This window comes from Xiphophorus hellerii, chromosome 12 (assembly GCF_003331165.1).
Source record: "Xiphophorus hellerii strain 12219 chromosome 12, Xiphophorus_hellerii-4.1, whole genome shotgun sequence".
Taxonomy (NCBI): Eukaryota; Metazoa; Chordata; class Actinopteri; order Cyprinodontiformes; family Poeciliidae; genus Xiphophorus; species Xiphophorus hellerii.
The window spans coordinates 14,220,606-14,240,385 of NC_045683.1; the positions used below are offsets into that span (position 1 = coordinate 14,220,606).

Sequence of the window (19,780 nt, forward strand, 5' to 3'; positions counted from 1 at the left end):
TATAAGTAAAATATTTCAGGCCTTTAGACACACAATCTGTCATGAAAACTGGGTGAGTGCCATCTGTCTGTATGATGTTTCAAAACGACAGTGGGAAAGCCAGGAGCATTTTGTCTGTACAGCTTCTGACTGGAGGCTAGCAATCTCTGCAGATAGCCTGACTGATTAAATATCAGATAGGGCAGATAGAGGTCTTACTAGAGGTCATAAGACTTCTAGTTCCACATGAGGTAAAATTCTGCCCAATTACCTGGTTCACTTAAAAGTTGTAACAGATTTCTTAGTAGTTTAGTCAATATTTTTGTCTAAGTCTAAATACTGAAATCAAAGCAACAGTACCTGAATGTTATTGAGGCCACTTTCTACAATGGTGAATTCTTTTTTTTTTCTCAAGCGAAAAAAAATAAATAGTTGATGTGTTTTTTTGGGGGGGAGTTAGAACACATTTTTGTTACCATGAGACTCAAGGTTGTCATACAGAAAGAACTTCCTGCAGACCTATGCTTAATCATTAGAGAAAAAAATGCTGCAATTTTTTTTTCCTTTGGAAACTTCACAATTGTATGATCTGTTTAACTGGATGATCCTGAAAATATCTCCATTGAAGGTTGTTTATAGTCTGACAGCTTTTGTGGAAGATGGTAACAGAGACAATCTCTTAGTAATGTAGCCAAAAAGCAAACTTACTCCAGTCAAGCTGCTCTCTGGAGCAGTTCACTCAAGAGATGAATATCATATGATAGAAAAAAGCAGAAATGCTTACTGGAAAAGAGTAAAGTTTAAGAATCAGTGTTTAATCGTCTGTGAATTTGTTTTTTTTCCCCCAACTGAAGTCAGATGCAAAACTCCCCCGCCTTTCTCTATTTATTTGCCTTCACAGACATCTTCAAAGTTTTTTTTTTTTTCCCCCACACAAAAATAAGAAAGAGAGGAAACTTGGCCCTTGGTTAGAAATTTCAATCGCAACCTCACGCTTCAGGGTCAGGAATACATTTCTAAACGTGAGCTGTGAATGCCAGAAACCATGGAAACTGATAAATCTGTTATTTTGAACAAGAAAAACAAATAAATCTGTTAATGCTTCATTTACAGTGTATTTTAAGTTATTTTTCTAATAAACATTCTACATGTAAAGATGATTACTCAGAATGGACAAGTTGCCACATATGATCTGGTAATTACTAATGATAAGTTATTACACAGATAAAACCAAGGGCCCGCCATTTTTATCTATACACTAGATGATACATGACGTATAAAGGATGTTATTTTGCATAAATATTCCCTTTATATCTGTATCAACTTCTAAAAACTGGTGAGAAACAAAGAGGGATAAATCTGCATGATAAACCCAAATGTTCCTCTATTCAGTTCTCTATCACAGCCCACAAGAAGACAATAAGCGAGTATCCCTCCGCTCCCTTCATTCTTTTCATGGGGAGAAAAGGGATGACAAAAGAGGAGGATACAAAGCAAGGAAAAGAGACAGAAGTGGAAGGCCACAAAGAAAAGTTGCTCAAATCTACTGAGTATAGAAACCAACAGAGGAAGACAGTGAGAGAGAGTGGAAAAATGGAACAAGACTGAGCTCACCACCAAGCGCTTTTGATTCCCCCCTAAAACGATGCTTTTAAGAATGCCCATGAAATTAGCTTGCCTGAAAGAACGCAATCTCAATCGATTCAATCCCCCCTAAAAAGAAAAACTAAAAATTCAAACAACCACCATACCTCCAATCTCGAATGAGGGTCTAAGGGACATAAAAAAAGCTTCTTTCTTTTCTCTCTAAATCCTCTCCTTTTATACTTTTTCTCAGTTTTTCTTTCACCTCACCATTGTAAAGTCCAATCTCAGAAAGACAGACCTTAAAGGTTAAAAAAAAATAGAATCTGTTAAAACTCTGACTAGTCAATTTGATGTGGAGTTGGTCTTTCTTGATTAGTTTTTTGTCTAGGTGCAACATTTTGCCACATGGAAAGTTTAACCTCTTTCACAAAGCACCTCATGCCTGGACTCAGACAAATTCTGTCTTGTCACTTCTGAAGAGAAAAAGAAAGCTGGTTACATACAAACCATCTAACAATAAGAGGCATAAAGATGTGTTCATTTTTCTATAAAGTGACTGCTCTGTTAATAAGTGCTTCACTTTGTGACCTTCACAAAGATTACAATGTATTGTGTAACTGAACAGACGTCCGTTGGTAAGAATTTTTTACGTTGCACAGCAGGTATTTTATCTATGCAATTTTAAAACCCCTTCTTCAGAATAAAAACTAAATCAAATATTATTACCCCTGAATGTCCTCATAGTTGAGCCGGCAATTTAACCATCTCTGTTTAACAGCTGGCAGACTGAAGTGACGTCAAACACCTGGGGACCTGAAGGTCCCATAGTAATAAATTTTTATCTCCCTCATCTCCGCCAAAGGTACCCTGCTACACTTTTAGACAAGCTCAAGTTATTTTTGTTTAGCATATTACACTTATGAACATTAGCCCTTTTACTCTTCACTTATTCATTCTAATCTACCAATTTTCTCGCCACATGGTTTAGACAACAGATGGAAAAGCACCTACTGTAACACCACCACCACCAAAGGCTCATACGGTGAGGGCAGTGGCCACTGCATAACGCTCTCCTCAAGATCTACAACTTCATTGGCAGCCAAAATCTTTGTTCACCATAAGTTGATTTTCACCAGAGAACAGCACTGAGGCCAAATGGTCCCTTGTCCAACATTTATGCTCTCTGGCCCATGCAAGACGATGTCACCAGTGTCTGGGTGAGTCTCACCTCTCTTAAGTACGCCATAAGGTGAATGGCATTTTTCATCTGGTTCCGCAGGACACTGTTCTCATGTTTTGGACAAAATCTTTTACATAAAATCTCCAAAAATACCACGCCACTCCAAAAACGTTTGTCTCTAAAAAACTTCATACTCCAAAAAAGTAGCCACGCACACTCCAAAAAATTACGTTTTGTCTCTCACACACTACCAAAAACTCTCGCATACTCCAAAAAAGTAGCCACGCACACTCCAAAAAATTACGTTTTGTCTCTCACACACTACCAAAAACTCTCGCATACTCCAAAAAAGTAGCCACGCACACTCCAAAAAATTACGTTTTGTCTCTCACACACTACCAAAAACTCTCGCATACTCCAAAAAAATAGCCTCGCACACTCCAAAAAATTACGTTTTGTCCCTCACACACTACCAAAAACTCACGCATACTCCAAAAAAATAGCCTCGCATACTCAAAAAAATTACGTTTTGTCTCTCACACACTACCAAAAACTCTCGCATACTCAAAAAAATTACATTTTGTGGACAGATTGTACTACAGCAATTTTGCTATTTTTAATCAATCAATCAGATTCATTTATTTCTATAGCACATTTAATCTACAAGAAAGTTAAACGTTCTATATATATTTAAAAGCACAAATATACTAAGTAATAGAACATACAGTGAGTCAACAATCGAAACTTATAGTTTAGGATCTACGCATGCGCAGTTTGATCCAAAAATTATGCCCCGCCTCTTCCGTGACAACTCTCACACATTCAAAAAGAGTGTCGCTCTCACACATTCATAAAGAGTCTCGCTCTCACACATTCATAAAGAGTGTCGCTCTCACACATTCAAAAAGAGTGTCGCTCTCACACATTCAAAAAGAGTCTCGCTCTCACACATACATAAAACGAGTCTTAGTACTGTGTGTGTGTTCAACTTTAGTCTTGTGTATGTGAGAGATAAACGTCTGTGTGTGTGCGAGCTGTTAGCAGTGTATGTGAGCGAGAAAGTTAACGTTTGTGTGTATGTGCGCGAGCTGGTAGTAGTGTATGTGAGCGAGAAAGTTAACGTTTGTGAATGTGCGAGCTGTTAGTACAGTGTATGTGAGCGAGCTGATAGTAGTGTATGTGAGCGAGAAAGTTAACGTTTGTGTGTGTGTGTGTGACATTTTAGTAGTGTGTGTATACGCAATTTGAGTATTTTTTGAATGTGCGTGAGTAATTTTTGAGTGTGCGTGGCTATTTTTTTGAGTATGCGTGAGTTTTTGGTAGTGTGTGAGAGACAAAATGTAATTTTTTTGAGTATGCGAGAGTTTTTGGTAGTGTGTGAGAGACAAAACGTAATTTTTTTGAGTATGCGAGGCTATTTTTTTGGAGTATGCGTGAGTTTTTGGTAGTGTGTGAGGGACAAAACGTAATTTTTTGGAGTGTGCGAGGCTATTTTTTTGGAGTATGCGAGAGTTTTTGGTAGTGTGTGAGAGACAAAACGTAATTTTTTGGAGTGTGCGTGGCTACTTTTTTGGAGTATGCGAGAGTTTTTGGTAGTGTGTGAGAGACAAAACGTAATTTTTTGGAGTGTGCGTGGCTACTTTTTTGGAGTATGCGAGAGTTTTTGGTAGTGTGTGAGAGACAAAACGTAAATTTTGTCCTAAACGGCCCCTCATAGTTCTCAATGAATCACTTATCAGTGGGTGATGTAGCCAAAGGATGTACATTTTTGTCTTCTGTCACTCTTCCAGTCTCTCTGTATCTCTGTTGCAACCTCCTGATGACACTCTAAGCTCAGTGGCCACTTCCGTCTCAGAGCAACCCATCTGAAGCCTTGCCATGACAAGGTACTATTAGATGTTGTCTTGCTCTCATGATGTCAAAATGTGAGGATAATGAGAAGGGCTGCTTAAATACCAATTTTGATTGAAGCAGGAAATCTACAGGTTGATTCGTGGATCAATCACCACGATGAATTTGCTGTTAAGCTCCTTGTGAGAGAACAGGAAGTTGTGCAAAAAGTACTTAAAACTTGAACAGTGGGACATATGCATTCAAAATTTGAGAAAAGGTCATATTAAGTTCACCTGTATAAGTCATAGTGCATTTTAGGTTCATCCTGAAATTTTTACCCTGAAAGCTGAATGTCCCTAGGTTTTCCTGAGTAGTGCATTAATGTTTAAAATGTTGGGAAATACATTGTCATTAGAATTTAGAGCATGAACAACCACCCCATCCCTCTTTTTGTTTCGCTACAGTACATTTTAGTTTGTTCGGAGAGTTTTTACATATTCTCTACTGCATTTCTTGCAATGATTTTTAGTTTACTGTGTATACATAAAACAATAAAAAACTGAAATAATATCAGTAAAGAAATGCATATTAACTATGACCCCTATGACGTATAGAAACTGTAAAAAAAATTCTATATATACATAAAAAAAGATATTGTAATGTTTAGATGTAGATTTTATGGGGCCACTGTGTATAGAGTGGTTGTCTTGTAACCAGGAAGGATCTAGGTTCGATTTCAGCTTCCTCCTGTCACAGTGTCGATGTGCCCCTGGGCAAGGCACTTAACCCCAACTTGCCTACCGATGTAGTACATTTATACACCAATATGTATCGGTGTATAAATATATGTGCGAATAGGTGAATGTGACTCTAGTAAAGCGCTTTGAGTGGTCAAAATGATTGGAAAAGTGCTATATACGTTCAGTCCATTTTACTATTTTTTATTTCTTTGGATAAACAGCTTCATGCAAAATTAATTTCAAAGGATAATCAATTTTTTCAGAATTATAACATTCACTCCACATATTTGTACTACATTTTGTGACCTTCCTTTTAATGACTGAAACATCTGGCCTGTGTTCTGTTAACGCTAAGAAAATGTAACCTGGGCACATTCAATAGCAAAAGTTACATTTCAGTGGAACAGAGTTGGTGCAAATGACCATCCTCAGGACACAATGTTCAAAGAAAATAAGGGAGAGAAGAAAACTTTTGCAGACTAGGTTGTTCACTTTCGGGGATTGTCAAACTGAAGCCAGAAGAAGAGAGAATAAGAACAATGTGAGAAAAAGTGAGAGGACGTTCTAGAAAAGAAGGAGAACAAATAGGAGGGAGAAAGAGTGAGGGAGCTGCTCGACCCTGAGAAGTGATAGAAGCAGTAGAAATAGCTGCCCCACTTGTAGACACACTTTTCTGGTTGCTCACTGACTGTCCTTGATGCACTGGGGTAGCTAACCTATATAGCCCTGGTACATGCTGCAACGTCTCCCACAAAGTCTTGAGCCTAGTCGAAAAAGCATTGGCCTTTATCTCCTTCATACACACATGTATGCACACATAGGGAGGGGTGGGAGGCTAAAATCAGGCCACACATGCTGGAAGCTACTGCTGAGTTAAGTCACCTGTGCTGTTAGCATAGCTTGCTAGCGGGCAGGCAGCTGCTCCTCTAATTAAGAGCTCATCTTCCAGAGGGGCCTACATATGGAGGTCTCTATAGCTCCATGATTGTCTTATGATAGGCAGCAAAGCCATTTAAAACCAAGGACATAGCATTGTAAAGGTAGTTTTACAAAACCAACAAGAAATAACTACTTTGTCCAATTTTCAAATTCAAAACTCATTGATGAGCATCTTCAATAAATACAGACAAGAGCAGATGTTTTAATACGTTATATAAATACATAAGAGCAAAACTATTTGCATTTTTAAAATCCTGAATAATGAGAGAAATAATGTCAGAATGGTTTTCAGAAATTATGACTCTCCAAGTTCAGAAGTTTATATAAACAGATACTATGCTGGATTTAAATAATGTTCTGAGACAATGATGTCATGGCATGCAAGCTTCTCATAGGTCAATTCACAAAATTTAAGTTCAGTGGAGGCACATCTGTGGATTTAACATGAATATAAGAACTTACATTTTGTGAATAAAAAAAAAATTAGGAAGAGAATTGCGGACATACACAAGTTTGATTCATATTTGGATATAATTTTCAGATGTTTGAGAGTGCCCAGTTCTTTATTCAAATACTTTGGGAATTTCTAGCTTTGTCAAGAAGGAGAAGGTTTTAGTGCACCATAAACGAACATGTTTAGGTGGAAAATATGCAAATCAACCACAGAACAAACTAAAGAACCTGACGAAGATGCTGGCTAACGCTGGAAAGAGAGTGCCATTATCCAGAGCTTATACCAGCATGAGCTAAAAGGCTACTCAGAATGAATGAAGCAAATACTCCAAAAACAACATGAGGTGCCAGATGATGGGCTGATGGAATTGAAATTCAAGTGTTTAACCATAATGTTGTTACATTTGGAGAAAAAAGGGGCAAGATGGCAAGAATGAAAACATTACTCCAACTTCGAAGAATGGTGGTGGCAGATTCACGTGGTGTGGGTGCTTTACTGTAGGAGGGACTGGTATGTGTCACATGAGAACTGGTATCATGGGCAAAGAACACTGCTGAAATGTTGAAGCAACATCTCAAGACATCTGCCAAGAAGTGTGAAGTCATGTAATCAAGTTCTGACAGGAGACAAATTCCAGAAAAAAATATAAAAAAGAAAACACGAAAGAAACCTTAAACATTTCGTCCAACATAGCATATGCAAACTTCTGAAACATTTTTCAGGGTTTATGAAACAAAAACTGCATGTGACTTACTGACTGCATGAATGAAGTATACCTGGTATGCTAATATTACTGTTTTCTACCTGCAGAGCAGATGAGACACTTAGCCACACTTATTGCATTCAAATCATTACTCAGCAATTAATCAAACCACTTCACCACAGAGAGGGGATACAGCTGATTGGATCTTTTTAGCTTAATTTCTTTTAAATGCATTGAATTGGTGGAATAGAAATAGAGCATATTTTTCACTTTGTGACACTCCTGTTGAGGCAAATCAAGTTAATTGTCAGAAAATAGCTTTAATTACATTTATTTAAATTAATTAGAATGTAAAAAAGAAGGAAAGGAAATATAAGATTTAAGAGCATTAAACAACTTCACAAACTATGACCTTGCAACAGCTAACTTTTTTCTCTGGGCTTTCAGTCCAAAGGAAAACTAAATATATGGACAGGCAATATGTGATGACTTAGGTAAACCTGATTTATCGTGTGTTAATGGCTCATATATTGATGAGGCCAGAAAACATAACAATGAACAAATTGTACTGTCTGAGTAATAAATGTAAATATTTTACATTTAAGTTCCTTTGACAAAACAGCCTTTTATCAACTTTGCTGTTCACACCAGGACTAATGGCTGCTTCAGAACAACAAATACAAACAGCAACAAACAGAATGATACACAAACAAATGTTCAGATGTTGGAGCTTTCACAAGACTCCCACACTTATGCTTTCTTCAGCCTTAAGTACCAACGAGCACACAATAGTCTGTGGTCCTATTCAGGCTACCTAAGAAATGCATTAGTCAGTTCCTCGCACTTGGAGTACAATGCAGTCATGCAATTCGTACACTGTGGTGTATCCTAATGCAAAAAAAAAAAAAAGAAAAACTAAACTAAAATGCAGAAAGGAAGAGATGTACAAAAACAAACAACTGGTATGATGACTGATGACAAGTGTGGCAAAATTACAGGATTCAGAGCTGTAGCTGAATTCGGATGTAGCAATAAAGTGGCTTTATCCCAAGCCACGGTAAGAAGTCGTCATGTTTGCACCTGCTTTGGCGACTTATTGTGAATCACAGAGGGGGAGTGTCACTAGCAATCATGTGCTGCATGGCAATTATGGAGTGAAGATTCACTCTGTGCCTGGTTGTGCATAGCTCACCTGTAGACTTAGTCAACATTTTGTTGCTACTAGAACTGAGGGATTTTACTTTCCACCAACACAGAAATGCAAGGTTTTTCTAATCTTTTTTTATGTTAAGACTATCCATTTAATCTACCGTAGGTATTTTTTTTCAAACTAATATCACATACATTTATTTGCTACACATTTAACATGCGGCAGAAAACATTTCCCTTCCCATCTCTGGATGTTGAGTATGTTTTATCTGTAGGCTATAATGTTATTTGTGCAGCTAACATCCCCACAAGCCAGCTCCTTTGTGAAATATTTCTATCAGATCTTGTCCTGTCACCACCAGCATGTAAAATAAACACATAAACAGAACATATTAAACTGATCTTTCAGACTTCAACATTCAAAACAGGCCTCATTATTATTGCATGGATTCCACGCCTGGATTTGAGCCTCAGCGTCAAACGGAGATGCACTGGCAAAACCTTAGATTTAAATGTTTTAGCTGATCCATTTGACTGTCATAGTATCATAAAATGTGTGTTTCTTTTTTTTTTTTTTACATACAGGGCCTTGGAACATTAAAAGCTGTGTTTTGTAACGTTTTTCTTTTAAAGATTCTAGTAAGAGTTTATGAACTCTTACTAATTAAAATCTGAAACGTCTGGTGTATCACTCTTTTTAGCTCCTCTGAATCAAGATTTTCTACTATTGGTACAGCTGCAAGTTTTTGGGGATTTGCCTGGCAGTCAGGCTGAAAGGCCGACAGGACACCCTCATTGCTTCTCCTGTTGTCCAATCGTACCATCTGCCACGCTCCTCCTGAGCGTCACACTAAGACCATTGCACTAAATCTGGGCAAAAAAATAAATAAAATCATAAAAGCGCACGCAGGATCAGTGGATGTGTACAGGGTAAAAAATTTGCATGGTCAACGGACCCCGTCTCTTAAGATCATGGTAAGGTTATAGCTTTGTAACTTTATACCTCACCCATCTGCTGTATTCTTTGGCTTCATGATGCTATTTGTTAACAAATCTCTAACAAACCTCTGAGACCTTCAAAGAACAGCTGGATTTATACTGAGGATAAATTACACACAGGTGGACTCCAATTATTCAATGGAAAACTTCTGAAAGTATTTAGTTGCACAAGAGTTTATTTGTGGTACAGGGAACTGAATAACAATTTATGGCACACTTTTCAGTTAAGATATTTGTGAAAACTCTTAGAATTGTTCCAGCAAAATGCATTAAGTTTTACAGTTTTAACAAACTGACAAACTGTGCATACATGGTTTTTAAATATTCTTCACATAAACTATATTTAAGGTTCCTACGTGTTCAAATGTAGAACTTTTATACCGTTGGTCTTCACACAAATAAAATAAAGAAACATACAAGGTAATAATAGAGTGTATATAAAAAAAATGCACTCTCGAAAAGATTTTTCTTTTTCTTCCTATATTTTGGTCATACTAATCTATTTCTGTCTCATCCAAATAATGCTTTTCATTTTGCTCTCAACGCTGCATGATTTTATTCAAACACCGCCTTTGTGTGCTTTTGCATCTGTGTGGATAAGTCAGCGTGTTGTGTGGGTATTGTGCACCCACTCGCTCACACAATGGCAAAGGCAAAGCTTTTTCCGTTTCACAATGTTTCTTGCCAACTTTATACACACCAGGATTAAAGGTATAAAAGAACCTTTGGAGCAGGAAAGATGAAGAAAAGGTGTTTTAAAAGGAAGAAAAGGGAGAAGAGGAGATAGACCCCAAAAACTCTGCTCTGGTTTCCGTTACAGGCAGCCATTTTTAGACAGTCATCCATTAAGTCTCCTGCGCTCCCATACTGTCAGCCTTTAGAGAAGCCAAAGAGGCCATGTCAGCTGAGGGCATTGAGCAGGCAGGCAGGAAGCAGCACTCTTTCTGAGCACTGCGGGACTTTGAAGGCAGAATGGGAGGAGCAGGTAGTGGACTATAATACAGAGCAAAACATGTTGGGAGAGAGAAAATGGAGATGGAGCAAAACTTGGACCACAACATGAAAAAATTAAGAGAAGTTGATATGAGCTAGGCCATAGCATAACAAAAAGGAAATCTGTATTAAAAGTGTGCTTTGTTTAGTGGCTAGGCAAGTGTCAGAAAATGAAGTGTGTAATGCCGTGTTTGTGTTTCAGCCTGACAGGGCCACTCAGTGTGCTGTCTGTGAGCATCTTACCTCTGCCCCTGTGTGTTCTGTCTGCGTTGTGCGATCAGTCATTTGGCAGTCTTTCATCTTCAGGGCTGCTCTGGCACTCTCCTGCATACAAAGCAAACACACATGCATCAGTCATGTCCACAACCCACCCACAAACATCAAATACAAACAAATGAGAGGTGCTGCTCCCCCTGCAGACCTGTTGACTGCCTCTGCTTACTGTACAGTGCACTGAAAGAAGTATTGCCCCCTTCACTGATTTCTACTGTTTTTGCATTTTGTCATAAGTCTTAACATTTTAGATCAATACCAAACAATTACTGTAATACTAAATATAACTTGAGTAAATACAGAAAGTAATATTTAATGCTGTAGTTGTTGAAGGAAAAACCTAATCAGTCTGGTCCTATGTAAAAAAATAATTTCCTCTAAAAAGTAATAACTGGTTTTTCCAACATTGAAGGCAACGACTGCCAGCAAAGGGTTTGAAATAAATGGCAATCAGTCTTCTACATCACTGTGGAGGTCTTTGGCCCACTCTTGTTGGAATAATTACTTTAATTCAGGCACATTAGAGGGTTTTCAAGCATGAATGGCCTATTTAATGTCATGCAACAGTATTTCAGAGGTTTTTTTGAGCCTCTATGAGTATGACCTGTTGGTGTACTGTGGATCATTGTGCTGCTGCATAGCCTACGTGCGCTTGCGCTTAGGGTCACAAATTGAGGGCCATACACTGTCTTTCAGAATTTTCTGATAAAGAGCAGTGTTCATGTTTTATATAATAATTATAATATATCCAAATCCTGAAGTAAAGTACCCTCAGAGGCCCAGACCATAGCACTACCACCAAAAACTCTCTGTAGGTGCGATCACGTTTTTGTGAAATGCTGCATTACTTTTATACCAGATGACACAGGACTGAGGAGAAAAAAATTCTCCTCCATTCCTTTCTCCTCAATCCACATATTTTCCCAACTACAGCAAAATTGTTTTTGTAAAATTTTGCAAAAACAAAACTAAAAAGTTGTGTTCTTTTTAGTTAGCAGTGTTTTTCCTCCATATTGTTGAATCATGAATATGGATGTTAACTGAGGCAGGTTAGGCCAGCAGAGCTTTAAGACGTTGCTCTAGGTTCCTTTGTCACATCCTCGTGGAGCTATCAATGGACTTTTTTTTATTATTTTGGTCAACTGGCTACTCCTTAGAATCTGTTCTTGAAATTCTTTAGGTTGGAAAATGATGTGTTGGTTATAAATATCATTTAGCTGTATTGTAAGAAAGCTTATGTTTAAGTGATTGAAACTAGTTGTAATAAGTTTCTATTACAACTAGTTTGTTGTAATATAAACTTACTAGTTTCTATTGCTAGAAACTAGTAATAGAAACTGATTTTTCCCAAAAATCAAGCCCAAAATCTGGGTGTAGTGATGAACTCAGACCTGAACTTTCAAGGACAAATAAAGACAATGTCGGCCTTCTATCACCTTAAGAACATTTCTAAGCTCAAAGGACTAGCAAGATCTTGAGAATCTGTTTATCTGTAGTTTTATTAAAGATTAGTTTGATTACTGCAACAACATCTTCACAAGTCTTCCAAAATAGTCAGACAGCCGCAGGTGAACCAGAACGCTGCTGATCGAGATCTGACTAAAACTAAGAAAACCTAGCACATCGCCACCGTTCTAAAGTCCTTACACTGGGTTCTTGTGGCTCAGAGAATAAAGAAAATACTTTTGCTAGTTTTGCATCACAAAACATCACACATCTGTTGTTGTATCAACCTCCAAACGTGGAGAATCAGAGTTCAGTTTTTATGTTCTTCTATTACGGAACAATATTCCAGAAAAACTGCAAAAATGCTGAAATACTGAATTCTTGCATTTGTGTCGATACTGAATCAAGGTTAAACATCCATTTGCTTAGAGTTGTTATATATATATAACTGGAACGGCATAAATTCTAGTCTGCATTCCAACTTTTCATTTTTTTCCTTTACTATGCCACTGCAATGTAATATTTTACGTTACCATCATGTAAAGCACTTTGAATTCCCTTTTTGCTGAAATGTGTTATATGATAAACTTGCTTTGCCTTGATGATGTGGAACATTTAAGTGTGAAAAAAAATCATAAGAAATCTGCAAGCGGGCAAATACTTTTTAATAGCAATGCATCACAGCATGTATCCATGCTTTGCAAATTGTCATAAGGAACATGAAAAGCAACCCAAAACATCAAGCATTTTGTCTGGAAATCATAAATGTCATAAAAAGGGGCAAAATTGCAGAGGCATAAGGCGGCACTGCTTAAGTGGGGAGGAATTAATAAAAATGGAAAGGTAAAGCTGGCCAACATGAAAAAAAAGTCCTTCAAGGAGATAATTAATGGGTTTTATCTGGCAGATTTATAGATGGTTGTAGTCAGAGAAGCACTGGCACTTTTCGACAAAATACAGCAATTTTATCTGGACCCAAGAACCAGCCAACTCCTCTCTTACCTCTACGTGATTATTTTTAAAACGAAGGTTGCAAGCCCTAAGAGGAACCCTGCACCATTTCCACTGGGAGCACTTTACGACTGTTGTCACTAATCATTCTGACATTTTCTCCCTGTGCCGCTCATGGGTTGGAGAACAGAACGGGTTGAAAGTTGCAGTGAATATGACATATGGAGAAATTGATTAACCTCGATAAAAATTAATCAACCAAATTAAAACAAGGTTTATCGTAAGGGGAATAAAAGAAAAGCATTTATATTCCAGCTCTGAAGCTGCATTTATAGTCCTCTTCAAATTCAGCACAAATCCAGTTAAAAACAGCAGCTTCCATTAATCGTGTCTGACTACATGAAAAGCAAAATGGGCTTTCTTAAGCTTAATGGTGCATTCAAAGTACCAACAGAAAACTTATGAAAAGTGAATCTGAGTTTTTCTATGAGATAATAAATAGGGCTTCACTGGCAGATTTGCAGAATAAGAAAACTGTCTGTGGCCTGCCCTTTACATCTGAGGCTACACTTTAACTTTGCTTGGAAATAAATTTTTATCTAAAGCAGAACCACTACACTATCCAACCAGAGTTCAAGCATATAATGCAAACACAACAGTGAAGTTTCATAAATCTGAAGAAGAAATGGTTATCACATACAGATAAAAACAAGGTTAAGATCTGGTTACAGTACAGAAACAACCCAGAAAGTGATGATGCACTTACAAATACAGAATATGCAAAGATTTTAAGATATTTATCATTCCTTCATATTTTAAGGACCCAGAATTTCTAGGAAAATTGCAAGATTATGTGTTTATTTAGTAAGAGTTTCAAACAGATATGAGCTTGAATTACTATATTCTGACAGCTATCGACACAAATGCACAGATTCTCAAGGGATTTTAGCATACATAAGTGACCACATGCCCTTCACTTTTGCAAGCAAATGGGGAAAAAAAAACACAAATATAAAAACAGGAGAAAACTTTTGAGGAATTTTTGCAATCATATAGTGAAAAGGTGTCCCCATATGGCCACATAAAGCCAATTTCGAAAACAGCAACAAAATTTCCTTTCACTCACACTCATGACATCCGAAATACTCTCTGGAGGAAGGCTGAGTATTTCATTGTACCGCACATTAGCTGTAGGGGACTCAGACTAAACCCATTTGGGGAATATACATGTACTTGTAAGCTAAAAACATTTTTTCCAGATGGTTTAACTCTAATTTGTTCAGGATTAATTTGCCGTTACAGACGGAGAGGGGGTACGAGAGGCAGGGGGGCCATGTGTTAGGATAAATGAGCAGACATAATCTGATGGAAAATTGAATTCATTTTCATTAAAAGGTGGTTTTAAAATAGCTACACAAGTCTAAAGACAATGTATTTGTAAATTTGAACAGCAGGATGTATAATGTTATTGTAAAGTCTTTTGTAGCTCTGGTGGCCTTTTATGACAGAAATTTTACATGAAACGGGGAGGAGTATTGAAAAAACATGAAGCAATGGCCTGCAGGTCAAGAACCCAGGACTTCTGAGTCAAGAACTATACCCTCCGTATAAGGGGCACCTGCTCTAACACTACAGCACACGACACCGCTAATTATATTGCTCTAGAGAGAAATTATATGAGTAAAATAAATGTCATAGTGATTGCCAATTTGCTTGATTTTAGTATTAGGTCCACATCAGTTGCACCAAACAAAATTAAAAAGGAAAACAGATTAAAACAGAGGCTGCTGACGGGGAAATAAACCAGGGTGATAGAGGAAGATGAAAGAGTAAAAAAAAAAAAAAAAAAATGGATGCAAGTGCCAAAAAGTGATCAAACAAACAGATGTTGTATGAGACTCAAGTCAGTGGGTTGTACTGGCATCGCTCACTGCTTTAACACTGACACATTATTCTGCAAAGGCCTGGCATAATGTCTGCATTCCATTACTTTGATGGAACAGGTGACAAATTACAGACATGCGGATGACAAATGATGATAGATTTTGCTGTATTGAGCATTTCAGTAGCTGTTCCAAGAATCAAGGTACCAAAAGCACTAGAAAAATACAGTAATACAATATATTTTTCACTAAATGTGTTATGTTATATGAGTATTGAAAGATAGAACAAGACAGAATTAAGGGATTGCTTTCCATCTTTGGCTCTTTATCTTCTTTTGGGAGAAATTTTAGTTTGAGCACAATAATTCTGCTGTTCAACTGTGCACGCATGAGAGAACAGCTTATATATACAAAGACAGAGAAGGTATTTTTTTGTCAGCTGATACTTATGTTATGAAAATTCTACAGCACCATTGTTGCATTTCTTTTCCCTCATCTTTAATGGTGGATTTTTCCCCCCTAGCCACTGTCCTCTATGGCAAGGATAAACATGTTGCTTTGAAAGATAAACGTCTTAGTTTGCTGAACTTTTCTATTGAGTTTTACGTCAGAATCTATTTTTACACACTTCGAAATTTGAAATGGTTAGCATCTGCTACAAAGAAAAACACAATTGCACAGAAAAATGTCAGGGCACAAAATCACTTCAAATCTCCCAGAACTGTGCAACAAGTCTGGTTATCATCTTTCAACCATCAATGAATCTGCTTTAACTTCACCAAACCCTGTCAAGTAAAAATGTTTGGCATGAATTACAAAACAGAACTTTGGTAAGTTAATTTATTAATTACTTAATTAATAATTACTTTCTATATTTACAGTTTCTTATAGACAGATCAGTGTTGGCACAACAACAACTGAATGGTGAGGGGAACAACACTAACTCTTGATCACAGTAGATTTCCTCAAATTTGTTTGAAGAAAGATCATTGGTCAACTTAATAATGTTAAGCCTTGGACAGTTTTTATATTTGAGGCTTTGGGGAATCTTATACGCAGGAACCTCGAACCAATTGTCAATGTCAGTTTTAATACAGTTGATCAAAGTATTTTACAAGATAAAACTGCCATTAAGATAAAATAGTAAAAAAAATGGTAAAAAAAACAGGGTAAAGTTGTACTGTGGTACGTTATCTTGTGGTAGATTAGGCATCTGTTGGATTTGCTGGAGTAACATGAGGACCCCACCTCACAATTAGCAGAACTTCCAGGCTGATCATTTCTGTCTACCAGATATCACAGTCAATTTTCAGGGGATCTGGTGGAATCCATGTCTTGACTGGTCAGGGCTACTTTGGCAGCAAAAGCAGGACTGCCACACTCTTTGTCCATATTTTTGTACCAGATAAGTCTTCTTTTCAGCACCTTAAAGACTTAAAATGTGTTGCTTTACATCTTTAACAGGATTTCCGCAAGTTTCAGTAAACTAAATTAAAGATTTCTGAATACCTTATTTAAGAACATTATGACAACATTTCCAACAATTCCAGAAAAAAACTTAAATTTAGGTAAGTTAGCTTATTTAATTTGTTGACAACTTATATTTAATTTACTTAATAACATTTGCAAGTTGGATTAAACATTGTCTACTTATGTTTATTGACTCTGGTATATAAGCCCCTTTCTTCTATACCAAGGTTTGCTAATTTCAATGCCAGTAAGCTCCATTACAGTGATTGATGAGTGGTTTTAGCCAACGACTGAAATGTCTGAATTCAAACCAAACTTTATAAATCTTACACTCTCATGAGAAATGAGCTGGAAGTGGAACATAAACAAGAAACTTTTGATTTTAATTTGTCTAAACAAACAATAAGAAGAAAGTTTTACAATCAGAGGTTTTTAATAAGTAATTGGCAAGTCTAAATATCTGATTATAGATTCCTCCTAAAGGGAATGTTTGCCAGTCTGCATCATGTCCATTGCATTTTTCTAACTATTTAACAAAAACTAAAAAACAAATCTGAAACTCTTCAGCAGAAGCTATAACAAGTAGAACAAATGAATGCTCCCAGAACATTCAACAAAAAAAATTATATTGAAACAGAATGGAAGAAGCAATAAGTAACATTAATCTGAACCAGATAATTAGACATACAAGACACATAGCTTTAAGAATAGTTATTACTTTTTTTCAAATTCAGAAGTTTACATGCACGATAGTTCCCACACCTTTGAACAATATGACAACACCTAACTGATGTAATTTTGAAATTTCATCAGTCACATGTAAGAGGTTAAATCTAGCAATTTTTGTTAAAAAATACTCAATTTGTTTCTTAAAATTGAGTAAGGAACTCAAAGCTGGACCACAAAGACTCATTTGTGGCCAAGCTTTGTGTCCACATCACACCCAAAATGTGTGATGTTGCTCACATGACTTAAAAGACGATTCTATCAAATACTAAGGAAATCTATGTCAATATCTGAATGTCAAGAAATGAAAAACAAAATGCTTCCTTTGATTATTTAATACAACAAGTTGTATTTAGCAAAGAGAAATTATTTTGGGGAATCTTAACTGATCCACAACAATAATTTGTCTTTGTATGCAGTATTTATAAATAATGATTTCAACTGTAACTGAATGAATCGAGTACAAAAAAATCTACGCAAATTTAAGACTTTCAAAGCCTCAAAATTGAGATGATTAAATATGAGACTTCTGACTTTTAAGACCCCACAGATTCCTGTATTACCAGGACAAAGGCCTGATTTTACAGTCAAGCTAATTATGTTTATCCTGTAAGTCAATCTTACCAGTTCACTATGGAGTCGGAGAATCAGCTCATCTTTTTCTCTCAGCTGCTGCAGCAGGGTTTCCTCTCTGTTCAGATCCTGAGCACAAGAAAAGACACTATTTTAGACATAAACCCAAAGGTAGCTGAGATTTATTCCTGGGTGCCATACTCAAACATAACAATGGCAGAAAGAGCTGGTTTTATATTTGTCATGTGTTTTATTTGTATTTATGAGTTTATTTGAAGGCAGTATTGCTTGCTTGTGTGCATGTAATAAAGTTGTCATTTTGTGCCTGTTTTGGAATAGCGATCTCCTTTTGTTGCAGCTCAGTGATTAGATTTATGTGTATAAGGGGCACCATCACAAGCACACAGTGATTTAATATGACCTTCAGTTGTCATGGGACATTACTATAAGAAAATAGACACAACAAAGACAGGAGGCATACAATATAGAATAATAATATATATATATATATATATATATATATATATATATATATATATATAATTCTGTTTATGCTCCCCCATATTGTGTAATATAGTATGTATATTCTGAAAATTACTATTTTTGTCCAATGTTTTGTAACTATCACCGATTCAAGTTTTGATGATGGCAAATAGGAGAACAAGGCTCCCATGAAGGTCAAAAGTAAGAAGTTAGGCCAAGCAATTTTTGTTAAAAATACTCAATTTGTTTCTTAAAATTGAAAGGCATTTTAAACTGTCGGCAAAGAATAACAAAGTGAGCAAGAAAGAGACAAGCGAGAAGTAATGAGTGAAAAGATGGACAGAACAAATTGACAGGCAGTCATTACCTCGTCAAGGGCAACGTTAGAAAAGAAGGGAAGAGGGGCAAGATAACAGGAGGAAAATGAAGAGGGAAACTTCGAAAAAAAAGTAGAGGTGGGGGTAGTGATGGAGCGAAGGAGAGGACAGAGAGGGCCTGAGGCTGGCTATGATGATCTGAAACTATGGGGAGCTGTCTTGCTAAAGGACACACAGAGAGTCAGAGATACCGCGGGGAAGCATATATCTACTTCCCCATCCATTTAAATGACCTTGCTAATGCAAAACCAGATACCTACCCTGGAACATTTCCTTAAGGTACATCAAAATTCAGTGAAGAAAAAAAATTTAACCTGTGCATGATTACAGAGGCCCTCAGAAATCATGTGGTAAAAAAAAAAAAAATCCCAATCAAAATGGGATTAGGGATAGGATACCAACACTTTTGGTATCCTAGAACTCATATTTCTTTTGCCCAAGCAAAATTATGTGGTGGGGTACTCATTTAGAAAAAGTATACTTCTTAATTCCTAATTGTTCTACTTCAATATTTTTTCTTTTCTTTTCCACTCAAAACTTTGTCTTCTTTGTGTTTTTCTCTATTGTTAACTAACTGCAATGAAAAATCCTAGCAATAGTGTTTTTTTGGGTTCAATAAAATTGATTAAGATTGCTGCACTGTAGGTCATAGGAGAGGACTGATGCTCCAGCGTATGGCTTGCCTACAGCATGCTCTTTCTGGTGTTTCTTTGAGCCTGCGTCCCAATGCCCAAGGCTTTTCTATTGTTTAATTGATATAGTTTGTGTTTCACTTCCTTTGTGCTGTTGTTTACAGCACTAATCGGTAATCATCATATCAAACACATAAAAATCGGGAATCGTCACATCAAGTACAGAAAAACTCATCAAAAAACCCCAAAAAAACCTATGAAATAGCTGGCTAGACCCCAGAAAAAGCCAAAATGAGTGCTGGACTGGAATAAGCTAATTGATGCATTTCTCAGAATAACATAATGACCAAAGAGAGGGCTGCAGGCACAACTTTCTTAATGAATGCTGCAATTCTGATCATTTATAGTAA

At 36.8% G+C, this 19,780-nt stretch overlaps 1 protein-coding gene across 1 annotated transcript in view; it reads right to left on the reverse strand.

Moving 5' to 3' along the window:
• Positions 1-19,780, reverse strand: part of ccser1 (coiled-coil serine-rich protein 1) — a 144,977-nt gene that overhangs the window by 58,106 nt on the left and 67,091 nt on the right. Inside the window, 2 exon segments of the mRNA XM_032578460.1 lie at positions 10,800-10,880; positions 17,930-18,007. Coding sequence (XP_032434351.1) covers positions 10,800-10,880; positions 17,930-18,007 — 159 coding nt within the window.